Consider the following 15,042-nt stretch of genomic DNA (forward strand, 5'->3'; position numbering starts at 1 on the left):
TGCAAATATTAGCAACATCACAGTACTTGGACAAGAGTGCTTTGATTACAGGGGTAAATATTGTGCAAAATTGTAAAGTGCACCTTTTTATTTTATTAGGAATATCAAATGTATATGGTAATAACCATGTTTTCCTCCACTGAATGAACCCCAGAAAAACTTTCCTCTAGCAGTAGTTGAGTTTTGTGACGACACTAACATTCTATTAAAACTCATGACGTGTGCATGACGTGTGGCCATTTAGAACGCTGTAGAACTCGCGAATTTAGACAGACTTCTGAACATTGCAGTGAAAATCACATTACGATCATTACTCTAGCGTTTTTTACTGTATCGTTACATCTGGAGTTTGGTAACAAACCTACAATGGCTTGCGCTCAATCCCAACAACAAAGAGAACTGGCATTTGCAGCCCAGTTAGCTGCGAAACTTGCAGTACCACACCTGGAGGAGGACGACGGTCTTCAATCAGTCGTCGCCAACTTCATGTGGAATCTGACAGAGCAGTATGTCTATCACTTTTTTACTCTTATTACACGATAATGTATTGTTATAATAACTAGAAACCGGTCAACCGGATCCTGCATAGTTATATAGTATATGAAGTAAATTGAGCTAGTTTCATTTAAGAAAATGAATAGCTAACCGTGCGTTAACCTGAGCTAGTTTAGCTTGAAGTAAAAGCTATTATGGATTTGGCAATTGTCAGTAGGTTGATGTTATGTAAATTAAGGAATTTGTATGATTCAGTTAAATATTACAGTTTTAAATTCATCAAGATATTGAATAAATACATATTGTTTCTTATACTGGCATTTTTTGTGCAGTGGTTGATAAGCTGATTGTTATTAATGTATAAAAATACCCATATATATTAGCTTATATACAGTAATAACTTGATTACACCTGTTATACTAACAATTGTTTGTTTTTAGGAATCTGGAGGTGGTACAGGCGTCGTTGAGCTACCCGGTAAGTCTACCTTTCCATATGATTAATTAATACATGAGTAATGTCTCTTAGATTTTGGGGATGTTCTTTGAGTTTCTGTTACTTCTTATAAGCTAGTAAGTCCAGCATGATCTGGTTAAAGACAGTTTTTTATTAAGCACAACATAGATGAAGTGGTCAACGTGTAAACAAATGGCTTGCTAAATATTATGCAGGATTCATGAATGAGGTATGAAGACAAATATTGGTCAAATATGTATTAAACAGTGTTTAAAAATAATATATAATAAGAAAACATTCAGCTTAAAAACTCAAGATCAACTTAAAAACTCAAGATGATTGAAATCCAGAAATAACTAAAAGTGCAACATTAGTAGCAGGCTATTAATTCTACCACCATATTGATAAAGTTATTGTTAAAAATGATAAAGAGCAAAATATATATATAATTTATATGCCTGTCAGCATCATGCAAGTATTTGTGGCATAACATCCCAAGTGAAAAATTACTATAGTAATAGATAGTAAATACTATAGTGTTGTTGAACCATACCATGGTAAATGTGTATTATCATTATTAAACAGGTAAGTGATATTCTAAGTCAGTCTCTCTCTTTTGTATGTTACAGTGCTGTATTTACACCATAGTAATTGTAGTGTATTGAGTGTAAGATGGGACTCACATATCAGGAATGTATGGATTTTGTGTTGCTCACTCTTTGGAGAACCTTGAGTTGTTTGGTTGGCCATCTGTTTGTTTCTAATAAGTCTCCTGTTTTCCTTACTGCAGACTAGTTCAGTAAACAGAAAGAAACTTGTAGAAAACTACATTATTGCATAATTTGTTTATATTTTTATAATTGCTGTGTCACCATAGCAACTACAAAATGACCACAGATTAATGAAAGTACTTGACTATAGTATGGTTCAAAAACACTACTATTTTCTATAAAATGCTATAGAATTTTAGGGATTACATTTAAATTAATTGTAAAATAAAAGTAAATAAAAAGTAGAACTGTATATTAAATTTGATTCGATATGTGCTTAGATATGATTCCAGTGTTTATGTTTTATGTCATTAAAGGTCCTATGAAATTGTTAGTATCAGTATTGTTCGATTTTAAGATATCTATTAGCTAATGTGCTCCAAAGCTGTGACAAAATCTGTGTGTAGAAGATATAAAACAGATATAAACATGTAAGTTTGTCACTTCCACCCTAAATGGATCAACGGTTTTATTCAAGTCAATTACTTCAGTTTTTCGTCAAATCTTAACCAATCAAATGCTGTCTAGTATCTGGCATGCCCCGCCTCCTTCAAGACATTCGCTTTTCATTTGATGCTCTCAACCACTCTCACTGGGAGAGGGGTGATAAAACAAAAAGCTATTGGCTGTTTTATAACAAAAAGCTATTGGCTGTTTTATTGGGAGGAGCTACACTATGTCACACGCTACACGCTATTATTGTGGTCGTTTGAGGTTACATCAAACATAGAATAACAATGCGTATTTCATAGGACCTATCAATCTACGATAGACCTAAAAACATCTCACTGCATTGTTTTTATGTTTCCACAGTTCTACAGACACCAAATCGATCAAATGCTGACGTCTATTGTGAAGTCAGCCACCACCACCGTATCTGATTTACTGCCCAAACTGTCAGAGATAACAGGTGTGAGTCCGTCAGCAGTGGTGAACCCGACATCCTCATCCAGTGAAGACCTTTATCAGGACACATTGAGCATACCAGATATCCTGAAGGTGGAAAAACTGCCCTTCATGCATCCCCTTGAAAGCTTTTACGGGATCACAGTGGAAAGTCTCATGGCAGACTGCAGCTTCCTGGACTCTTTAGGAGAAGTCAGTTTGCAGTCGTCTGAGCTCCCTGGAATTGTTGTGGAACATGTTCTCCATCGGGTCAACATGGTGATGCATAACAATGTCCTGAAGGTCAACTTGGCATCATTGTCATCGTCATTCCTTTATTTCAGCCCTGATGAGTCCTGCAGTGCTATTGGAGAGTTGTTGATCAATGGAGTCATCCAAAAGCTCCGTTATTTACATCACTGCATCACTCCAGCAGCGGCCGCAACAGCAATCGGCACCGTTCTCGCTTCAATTCAGGGCCAACTTCCAACTGCCCATAGACAGAGTCTATCGGTGGAGGTCACAAGCAATGTGATCGAATACATAACAGAGGATGTCATTCGCTATTGGTTAAATGATCCCATTGAGGGGTCCAAAATTTGGAAAAGTGAAGACGTCCCTGTTCTGAGGCCAACATTTCAATCCACTGATTGTGGATTGTTGTTCCTGCTGACGTCAGATCAACTGTCATGCAGGCCTAAAACAAAAGCAACCACTTTATTTGACTCCCTGATGACCAATCGTTGCAAGTTGCAGTGTAGCAATCACTTCACTGGCAACAGTAACGATTCCGCAGTTTCAGATCGTCTGCATCAGGGACTTGCAGATTTAATGAACTGCCTCATCAGGCGCGAGACGCTCCTTCAAGTCAGACTGACCACGAAAGAGTTTCTTCGATATTTCGTGGAGGAGCTTGTGCACAGGCTTTTTGTGTCCTCTACCTTTCCGTGTCCTTCAAATCTGCCTGAAAATACAACACCGATGTCCTTCATCATCAAAGAAGCAGACTCCGGTCTGACGGTGGTGGATCATATGACAGCGCTGGTGGTCAGTCAAGTATTTGAGCTGCTGGCAAAGAAATATCCAGTGAGCGAATCTGACGAATCTGAACCGAAAACCAAAGAGGTCTCAGTTCAGGCGGAACCACCGAAACTGACCTTCAAGGAGAAGTTGAGGAACATGAAGGAGAGAATCCTTAAAAAGGTAAGCTTAAAGGGGAGTTATTATGGGTAAATCACTCTTATAAGGGGTTTAAACACAGCTGTGTGGCAACGCACGTCATGACTTTGTCAAGTTCGATGCGATCCTGGATTAACATGTTGATTCTGAAACATAATTTTTGTTGGAAAATGTAATCCATATCTATTCCCTACTCCTAAACCCAACTATAACTGTAAATTATTCCCAAAATCAGAAGGGAATAATAGCTGGATAACAATCATGTAGAAGTGCAGAAACCTTAACAGTAAACATATCCCTTACTTCTGATTGGCTGATTGGAATCTTCTTCAAGATCGATGTTAATCCAGGAACATATCCTACTTGCTCTGTTAAAATAGTTGGGTTAAAATACCCCAACATATAACCCAACTATAGATTATTATAGCACCTTAACAACTATGGGATATTTTATTCCAATGCATTGGGTTATTTTGATTAAATGTTATTTTTTTCATTCTGGTATTACTATCGAAGTACTACTATTATTTTCGAATTATGGCTCTGTGAATTATTGAATGTTTCTGCTGGGTCCTAAAGGCGAGAATGACAGCCGAATATCCCAAATATGTGTATCATTTTCTCCCCCAAAAAACTGTAGAGATGAACACGGTAGAGAAGTGTGCGTTTGTATCATCAATAATTAAGTGTGCTGGTGAAACTAATTGAAAAGACACGACACGGATAGGTAATTTGTTAATAAAAATAAAAACAATATTATTACGTTAGAGCTTAAATAAACTTTACAACGGAAAAACAACATTAGGCACGCATATTAATACAGCGGTTCTGTGTCAGTTAAATCAGTTGACTGTTGAAATTCAAAATTTTAACCAAACTGGGTGAGTTATTAAATACATAACCTAATAAAGGTTAAAAATAACCCAACAAAGCATCAAATATTTAACTCAACTGGTTGAGATATTATTAAATAACCTTATAAAGGTGTAAAAAAAACCAATAAAGCACCAAATATGTTTAACGAAACCCTTGGGTTAAAGAAATAACTCAGTGTTTTTTAGTGTGAGGTATGAGTTATACAAATTATTTGTGTTTTTTTGTTACTTATTATTATTACGCTTGAATTATTTGAGTTTTATTTCTTTGCAGCTTAACAAGCCCTTCACATCCAAAAAGGGCAGCAAGAAGAAGAAGAAGGACAAGGCTGAAGCAAAGGCAGAGTCACAAAAACCCAAAAAGAAGAAGTCACTTTTTGGGATGACACTTTTCTTCTCTGTGAAAGTGAAGAGTTAATGATTTCACTCCTGCTGTGCATGAAACTGTAAATATGATTTTGATGTGTTTTATTGTCATATTTGTGTGACATCCTAATAAAAAAATGTTCAAATAAATAAAAAGTCTCCCTCTATGAGTTTTGTATTTACTATATGGATATTCAGCCATTTGAGGTTGCTCTGAGGTAAAAACAGCAGGACAGGCAGCTTAGGGGACACCAAAAACATTTTTACTACAAAAATACTCCCTTAGTAATGACCAAACCAACTTGAACATTAGATTTAGTGTCCTCCCTAATCAGATTCCGTGCTTCAAATCATTTGAATATAATGCACACACCGGCCACTTTATTAGGTACACCTTACTAGTTCCGGGTTGGACCTTCAGAGCTGCCTCAATCCTTTGTGGTATAGATTCAACAAGGTACTGGAAATATTCCTCAGAGATTTTGCTCCATATTGACAAAATATTATCACGCAGTTGCTGCAGATTTGTCGGCTGCACATCCATGATGCGAATCTCCCGTTTCACCATCCAAAGGTGCTCTATTGGATTGAGTTCTGGTGACTGTGGAGGCCATTTGAGGACAGTGAACTCATTGTCACTACCCTATTCACCTGTACCACATGTCTTTGGGACTGTGGGGGAAACCGGAGCACCCTAAATGTACCGCCAACTTATCCATCATATGAATTACACAGTGGGTGCCCTTCCAACTGCAACTCAGTACTGGAAAACACCCATACACACTCATTCACACTCATACACTACGGCCAATTTAGTTTATTCAATTCACCCATAGCGCATGTCTTTAGATTGTAGGGGAAATGGGAGCACCCAGAGGAAACTCAAGACAACACGAGGAGAACATGCAAACTCCGCACAGAAATGCAAACTGATCCAACAGAGACGAATCAGCAACTTTCTTGCTGTGAGGCAACAGTGCTAACCACTGAGCCACTGCGCCATCCTGGATGCATTCATGATAGAAAAAACTCATACACCTCTAGGTTGCCTTTTGAGGTTGATTAAATCTGAACAGAAGTGAATTTCGAGGACTTCCTATGAGGTTAAAATTGTTCAGAAAGCATTATCATTTTACGGGGAGAAAATTCAATTCATCTTTATTTCAATAGCGCTTTTGCAATGTAGATTGTGTCAACGCAGGTTAACATAGACGATCATAGTAAATTGAAACTGTCAGTCCAGTTTTCAGAGTTTAAGTTCAGTTCAGTGTGGTTTAATTTTCACTGCTGAAAGTCAAAACATTGAAGAGCACATCCATCGATGCGCAGCTCTAGGGTCCCGAACCATGCAAGCCAGTGGCGAGGAACAAACTTCACCAATTTGCGAGAGTGAGGAAAAAAAACCTAGAGGGAAACCTGGCTCAGGTGGGCACGACCATTTCTTCTATTACCAACGTCTTGTGCAGAGCTGCAGTCTAGGCACCGCAGGCTGGAGAGCGCTGGACGTCCATCGTGGAGAAGCTGCAGATGGGAGAGGTCACCGGCTGGTGTACAGGCTGGGCCACAGGATCAATGCGGAGACTCGTCTGTCTGTCACTGGGGTCTTACAGGAATCAGTCTCATGCTCTTCACTCCTCCAAGATCATCACAGCAGCTGCTCAGGACACGGCCTGGTCCAGGATTATGGAAACCTTGAGAATGATTAAAAAAGACTAACCAAAATGGAAAATGGTTCATAATTAATCAATTGTGGCAACAGACAGTTAACATTAGCAGTTAAAGTTAGAAAACATCTTAAATCCTTCAAAATATATCAGTACAATGAAAAGCTGGATATAATTAGTGAGTAGAAACAACTCCAGTGAAATACCAAACTAGCCTAAACAAAGAAAAAAAAAATGTAAATATGCAACTACAACTAAAATATATAATAGATGTGCAAACATCTATTTGTAAAAGCTCTTGTACAAACACTGTTTGTAAAAGAACAAATTTTCAGCAAGTATAAGACAGTTCGCAGTGGCTTCTAACGACTTTTTTTGGTTTTCAAAATAACAAAAAACATCCTTAAGGTGCAAATTACCACTCATATTAACCTTGGAAAACTAATATAAAATCATTCCAAAACGATGATAATGGAGGATGAAACCTGCAAAACAATATATAAATAAATAAATACGCAAATAATAAATTAATGAATTAATCCACAAATTCCAGCATAAATAAATATATAAATAGTGTGGGCATATTAAAAATTTAATAAATTACACGCATGTTGGGGGAATAAGAAAATGCTAAACTGATACACCGCACTATTAAATTATTTATATATTTATTTATGCAGGAATTAGATTTGTGTATACATTCATTCATTTATTCATTCATTCATTCATTTGCTTGTCGGGTTAGTGCCTTTATTAATCTGTACCTGTACCATATTTATTTCTATATTTGCTTATTTTTTTATTGTTTTATTTATGCAGGGATTTGAGAATTTATTGTCTGATTTATTTCTATATTTGCATTTTTATTTATTTATTATTTTATTTATGCAGGGATTTGTGGATTTATTTACTAATTTATTCATTTATTTATTTGTGTATTTTTTGTTTGTTTTTGCAGGTTTCGTCCTCCATAAATGACAAATGTCATCAAACTCATTTTTACAAAAGGTGCAAATATTAGCAACATCACAGTACTTGGACAAGAGTGCTTTGATTACAGGGGTAAATATTGTGCAAAATTTTAAAGTGCACCTTTTTATTTTATTAGAAATATCAAATGTATATGGTAATAACCATGTTTTCCTCCACTGAATGAACCCCAGAAAAACATTCCTCTAGCAGTAGTTGAGTTTTGTGACGACACTAACATTCTATTAAAACTCATTACGTGTGCATGACGTGTGGCCATTTAGAACGCTGTAGAACTCGCGAATTTAGACAGACTTCTGAACATTGCAGTGAAAATCACATTACGATCATTACTCTAACGTTTTTTACTGTATCGTTACATCTGGAGTTTGATAACAAACCTAAAATGGCTTGCGCTCAATCCCAACAACAAAGAGAACTGGCATTTGCAGCCCAGTTAGCTGCGAAACTTGCAGTACCACACCTGGAGGAGGACGACGGTCTTCAATCAGTCGTCGCCAACTTCATGTGGAATCTGACAGAGCAGTATGTCTATCACTTTTTTACTCTTATTACACGATAATGTACTGTTATAATAACTAGAAACCGGTCAACCGGATCCTGCATAGTTATGAAGTAAATTGAGCTAGTTTCATTTAAGAAAATTAATAGCTAACCGTGCGTTAACCTGAGCTAGTTTAGCTTGAAGTAAAAGCTATTATGGATTTGGCCATAGTCAATAGGCTGATGTTATATAAATTAAGGAATTTGTATGATTGAATTAAATATTACAGTTTTAAATTAATCAAGATATTAAATAAATACATATTGTTTCTTATACTGGCATTTTTTTGTGCAGTGGTTGATATGCTGATTGTTATAAATGTATAAAATACCCATATATATTAGCTTATATACAGTAATAACTTGATTACACCTGTTATACTAACAATTGTTTGTTCTTAGGAATCTGGAGGTGGTACAGGCGTCGTTGAGCTACCCGGTAAGTCTACCTTTCCATATTATTAATACATGAGTTATGTCTCTTAGATTTTGGGGATGTTCTTTGAGTTTCTGTTACTTCTTATAAGCTAGTAAGTCCAGCATGATCTGGTTAAAGACAGTTTTTTATTAAGCACAACACAGATGAAGTGGTCAACATGTAAACAAATGGCTTGTTAAATATTATGCAGGATTCATGAATGAGGTATGAAGACAATATTGGTCAAATATGTCTTAAACAGTGTTTAAAAATAATATATAATAAGAAAACATTCAGCTTAAAAACTCAAGATCAACTTAAAAACTCAAGATGATTGAAATCCAGAAATAACTAAAAGTGCAACATTAGTAGCAGGCTATTAATTCTACCACCATATTGATAAAGTTATTGTTAAAAATGATAAGGGCAAATATATATATATAATTTATATGCCCGTCAGCATCATGCAAGTATTTGTGGCATAACATCCCAAGTGAAAAATTACAATAGTAATGTATAGTAAATACTATAGTGTTGTTGAACCATACCATAGTAAATGTGTATTATCAATATTAAACAGGTAAGTGATATTCTAAGTCAATATCCCTCTTTTGTATGTTGCAGTGCTGTATTTATACCATAGTAATTGTAGTGTATTGAGTGTGAGATGGGACTCACATATCAGGAATGTATGGATTTTGTGTTGCCCACTCTTTGGATAACCTTGAGTTGTTTGGTTGGCCATCTGTTTGTTTCTAAGAAGTCTCCTGTTTTCCTTACTGCAGACTAGTTCAGTAAACAGAAAGAAAGTTGTAGAAAACTACATTATTGCATAATTTGTTTATATTATTATAATTGCTGTGTCACCATAGCAACTACAAAATGACCACAGATTAATTAAAGTACTATTTTCTATAAAATGCTATAGAATTTTAGGGATTACATTTGAATTAATGAATAAAGTAAATAAAAAGTAGAACTGTATATTAAATTTGATTCGATATGTGCTTAGATATGATTCCAGTGTTTATGTTTTATGTCATTAAAGGTCCTATGAAATTGTTAGTATCAGTATTGTTCGATTTTAAGTTATCTATTAGCTAATGTCCTCCAAAGCTGTGACAAAATCTGTGTGTAGAAGATATAAAACAGATATAAACATGTAAGTTTGTCACTTCCACCCTAAATGGATCAACGGTTTTATTCAAGTCATTTACTTCAGTTTCTCGTCAAATCTTAACCAATCAAATGCTGTCTAGTATCTGGCATGCCCCGCCTCCTTCAAGACATTCGCTTTTCATTTGATGCGCTTGTTCTCAACCACTCTCACTGGGAGAGGGGTGATAAAACAAAATGCTATTTGCTGTTTTTTAAAAAGGGGAGGAGCTACACTATGTCCCACGCTATTATTGTGGTCGTTTGAGATTACATCAAACATAGAATAACAATGCATATTTCATAGGACCTATCAATCTACGATAGACCTAAAAACATCTCACTGCATTGTTTTTATGTTTCCACAGTTCTACAGACACCAAATCCATCAAATGCTGACGTCTATTGTGAAGTCAGCCACCACCACCGTATCTGATTTACTGCCCAAACTGTCAGAGATAACAGGTGTGAGTCCGTCAGCAGTGGTGAACCCGACATCCTCATCCACTGAAGACCTTTATCAGGACACATTGAGCATACCAGAGATCCTGAAGGTGGAAAAACTGCCCTTCATGCATCCCCTTGAAAGCTTTTACGGGATCACAGTTGAAAGTCTCATGGCAGACTGCAGCTTCCTGGACTCTTTAGGAGAACTCAGTTTGCAGTCGTCTGAGCTCCCTGGAATTGTTGTGGAACATGTTCTCCATCGGGTCAACATGGTGATGCATAACAATGTCCTGAAGGTCAACTTGGCATCATTGTCATCGTCATTCCTTTATTTCAGCCCTGATGAGTCCTGCAGTGCTATTGGAGAGTTGTTGATCAATGGAGTCATCCAAAAGTTCCGTTATTTACATCACTGCATCACTCCAGCAGCGGCTGCAACCGCAATCGGCACCGTTCTCGCTTCAATTCAGGGCAAACTTCCAACTGCCCATAGACAGAGTCTATCGGTGGAGGTCACAAGCAATGTGATCGAATACATAACAGAGGATGTCATTCGCTATTGGTTAAATGATCCCATTGAGGGGTCCAAAATTTGGAAAAGTGAAGACGTCCCTGTTCTGAGGCCAACATTTCAATCCACTGATTGTGGATTGTTGTTCCTGCTGACGTCAGATCAACTGTCATGCAGGCCCAAAACAAAAACAACCACTTTATTTGACTCCCTGATGACCAATCGTTGCAAGTTGCAGTGTAGCAATCACTTCACTGGCAACAGTAACGATTCCGCAGTTTCAGATCGTCTGCATCAGGGACTTGCAGATTTAATGAACTGCCTCATCAGGCGCGAGACGCTCCTTCAAGTCAGACTGACCACGAAAGAGTTTCTTCGATATTTCGTGGAGGAGCTTGTGCACAGGCTGTTTGTGTCCTCTACCTTTCCGTGTCCTTCAAATCTGCCTGAAAATACAACACTGATGTCCTTCATCATCAAAGAAGCAGACTCCGGTCTGACGGTGGTGGATCATATGACAGCGCTGGTGGTCAGTCAAGTATTTGAGCTGCTGGCAAAGAAATATCCAGTGAGCGAATCTGACGAATCTGAACCGAAAACCAAAGAGGTCTCAGTTCAGGCGGAACCACCGAAACTGACCTTCAAGGAGAAGTTAAGGAACATGAAGGAGAGAATCCTTAAAAAGGTAAGCTTAAAGGGGAGTTATTATGGGTAAATCACTCTTATAAGGGGTTTAAACACAGCTGTGTGGCAACGCACGTCATGACTTTGCCAAGTTCGATGCGATCCTGGATTAACATGTTGATTCTGAAACATAATTTTTGTTGGAAAATTTAATCCATATCTATTCCCTACTCCTAAACCCAACTATAACTGTAAATTATTCCCAAAATCAGAAGGGAATAATAGCTGGATAACAATCATGTAGAAGTGCAGAAACCTTAACAGTAAACATATCCCTTACTTCTGATTGGCTGATTGGAATGTTCTTCAAGATCGATGTTAATCCAAGAACATATCCTACTTGCTCTGTTAAAATAGTTGGGTTAAAATACCCCAACATATAACCCAACAATAGATAAATAAAGCACCTTAACAACTATGGGATATTTTATCGCAATGCATTGGGTTATTTTGATTAAATGTTATTTTTACCATTCTGGTATTACTATCGAAGTACTACTATTATTTTTGAATTATGGCTCTGTGAATTATTGAATGTTTCTGCTGGATCCTAAAGGTGAGAATGACAGCCGAGTATCCCAAATATGTGTATCATTTTCTCCCCCCAAAAAACTGTTGAGATGAACATGGTAGAGAAGTGTGCGTTTGTATCATCAATAATTAAGAGTGCTGGTAAAACGAATATAAAAAACACGACACGGAGAGCTCATTTGATAAAACAAAAACTATATTATTGCGCTAGAGCAAACTTTTAAACTGCAAAAACAAATTACGTACGCATATAACTCCAGCTGTTGTGTGTCAGTTAAACCAGTTGACTGTTGAAATTCTAAATTTTAACTCAACTGGTTGAGTTATAATATAAATAACCAAATAAAGGTTATAAATAACCCAACAAAGCACCAAATATTTAACCCAACTGATTGAGTTATTAATAAATAACCTAGTAAAGGTTGAAAATAACTCATCAAAGCACTAAATATGTTTAACGAAACCATTGGGTTAAATAAATAACTCAGTGTTTTTTAGTGTGAGGTATGAGTTATACAAACTATTTGTGTTTTTTTTTACTTATTATTATTACGCTTGAATTATTTGAGTTTTATTTCTTTGCAGCTTAACAAGCCCTTCACATCCAAAAAGGGCAGCAAAAAGAAGAAGAAGGACAAGGCTGAAGCAAAGGCAGAGTCACAAAAACCCAAAAAGAAGAAGTCACTTTTTGGGATGACACTTTTCTTCTCTGTGAAAGTGAAGAGTTAATGATTTCACTCCTGCTGTGCATGAAACTGTAAATATGATTTTGATGTGTTTTATTGTCATATTTGTGTGACATCCTAATAAAAAAATGTTCAAATAAATAAAAAGTCTCCCTCTATGAGTTTTGTATTTACTATATGGATATTCAGCCATTTGAGGTTGCTCTGAGGTAAAACAACAACAGAACAGGCAGCTTAGGGGACACCAAAAACATTTTTACTACAAAAATACTCCCTTAGTAATGACCAAACCAACTTGAACATTAGATTTAGTGTCCTCCCTAATCAGATTCCCTGCTTCAAATCATTTGAATATAATGCACACACCGGCCACTTTATTAGGTACACCTTACTAGTTCCGGGTTGGACCTTCAGAGCTGCCTCAATCCTTTGTGGTATAGATTCAACAAGGTACTGGAAATATTCCTCAGAGATTTTGCTCCATATTGACAAAATATTATCACGCACTTGCTGCAGATTTGTCGGCTGCACATCCATGATGCGAATCTCCCGTTCCACCATCCAAAGGTGCTCTATTGGATTGAGTTCTGGTGACTGTGGAAGCCATTTGAGTACAGTAAACTCATTGTCACTTTTCAAGAAACCAGTCTGAGATAATTCACGCTTTATGTTGTGACCTATCCTGCTGGAAGTAGCCATCAGTAGATGGGTACACTGTGGTTATAAAGGGATGGACATGGTCAGCGACAATACTCAGGTAGGCTGTGGTGTTGACACGATGCTCAATTGGTACTAATAGTGTGGTGTGTGTTGATTGTGTGTTTGAGGATTGGTGTGCGTTGCTTGTTTGTTGACTTAATAATGGTTAAAACTGGTTATTTAATGGTTAATATAGCCTGATAACGCATATTATGATAATATAATGAATCAATATTCAATGAGATTAATAAACAGTTATTTCCAGATGTGACATGACGTGTTCAATCATTCATTTTCTTTTCGGCTTAGTCCCTTTATTAATCTGGGGTCACCACAGTGGAATAAACCGCCATATTATCCAGCACATGTTTTACGCAGCGGATGCCCTTCCAGCTGCAACCCATCTCTGGGATGCCATCCATACACACTCATACACTACGGACAATTTAGCCTACATAAATCACCTGTATCACGTCTTTGGACTTGGGGAAACCGGAGCACCCGTAAGGAACCGCCAACTTATCCATCATATGTTTTACACAGCGGATGCCCTTTCAACTGCAACCCAGTACTGGAAAATACCCATACACACTCATACACTACGGCCAATTTAGTTTATTCAATTCACCTATAGCGCATGTCTTTAGATTGTTGGGGAAACCGGAGCACCCAGAGGAAACTCAAGACAACACGAGGAGAACATGCAAACTCCGCACAGAAATGCAAACTGATCCAACAGAGACATGAATCAGCAACTTTCTTGCTGTGAGGCAACAGTGCTAACCACTGAGCCACTGCGCCATCCTGGATGCATTCATGATAGAAAAAACTCATACACCTCTAGGTTGCCTTTTGAGGTTGATTAAATCTGAATAGAAGTGAATTTCGAGGACTTCCTATGAGGTTAAAATTGTTCAGAAAGCATTATCATTTTAAGGGGGAGAAAATTCAATTCATCTTTATTTCAATAGCACTTTTGCAATGTAGATTGTGTCAACGCAGGTTAACATAGACGATCATAGTAAATTGAAACTGTCAGTTCAGTTTTCAGAGTTTAAGTTCAGTTCAGTGTGGTTTAATTTTCACTGCTGAAAGTCAAAACATTGAAGAGCACATCCATCGATGCGCAGCTCTAGGGTCCCGAACCATGCAAGCCAGTGGCGAGGAACAAACTTCACCAATTTGCGAGAGTGAGGAAAAAAAAAAACCTAGAGGGAAACCTGGCTCAGGTGGGCACGACCATTTCTTCTATTACCAATGTCTTGTGCAGAGCTGCAGTCTAGGCACCGCAGGCTGGAGAGTGCTGGACGTCCATCGTGGAGAAGCTGCAGATGGGAGAGGTCACCGGCTGGTGTACAGGCTGGGCCACAGGATCAATGCGGAGACTCGTCTGTCTGTCACTGGGGTCTTACAGGAATCAGTCTCATGCTCTTCACTCCTCCAAGATCATCACAGCAGCTGCTCAGGACACGGCCTGGTCCAGGATTATGGAAACCTTGAGAATGATTAAAAAAGACTAACCAAAATGGAAAATGGTTCACAATTAATCAATTGTGGCAACAGACAGTTAACATTAGCAGTTAAAGTTAGAAAACATCTTAAATCCTTCAAAATATATCAGTACAATAAAGAGCTGGATATAATTAGTGAGTAGAAACAACTCCAGTGAAATACCAAACTAGCCTAAA

At 37.4% G+C, this 15,042-nt stretch overlaps 2 protein-coding genes across 2 annotated transcripts; both read left to right on the forward strand.

Moving 5' to 3' along the window:
* Nucleotides 1-234: 234 nt before the first annotated feature.
* On the forward strand, nt 235-6,751 carry LOC141378674 (uncharacterized). Its single transcript, XM_073929677.1, has 4 exons — nt 235-506; nt 936-972; nt 2,535-3,809; nt 4,935-6,751. The coding sequence occupies exons 1-4, from the start codon at nt 367-369 to the stop codon at nt 5,076-5,078; spliced, it is 1,596 nt and encodes a 531-aa protein (XP_073785778.1). The 5' UTR covers nt 235-366; the 3' UTR covers nt 5,079-6,751.
* Nucleotides 6,752-7,933: 1,182 nt separating this feature from the next.
* On the forward strand, nt 7,934-15,033 carry LOC141378676 (uncharacterized). The gene is made up of 4 exons (XM_073929679.1): nt 7,934-8,205; nt 8,626-8,662; nt 10,165-11,439; nt 12,555-15,033. The coding sequence occupies exons 1-4, from the start codon at nt 8,066-8,068 to the stop codon at nt 12,696-12,698; spliced, it is 1,596 nt and encodes a 531-aa protein (XP_073785780.1). The 5' UTR covers nt 7,934-8,065; the 3' UTR covers nt 12,699-15,033.
* The last annotated feature ends 9 nt before the right edge of the window (nt 15,034-15,042 follow it).

Source organism: Danio rerio, chromosome 18, assembly GCF_049306965.1.
Source record: "Danio rerio strain Tuebingen ecotype United States chromosome 18, GRCz12tu, whole genome shotgun sequence".
In the NCBI taxonomy this organism is placed as follows: Eukaryota; Metazoa; Chordata; class Actinopteri; order Cypriniformes; family Danionidae; genus Danio; species Danio rerio.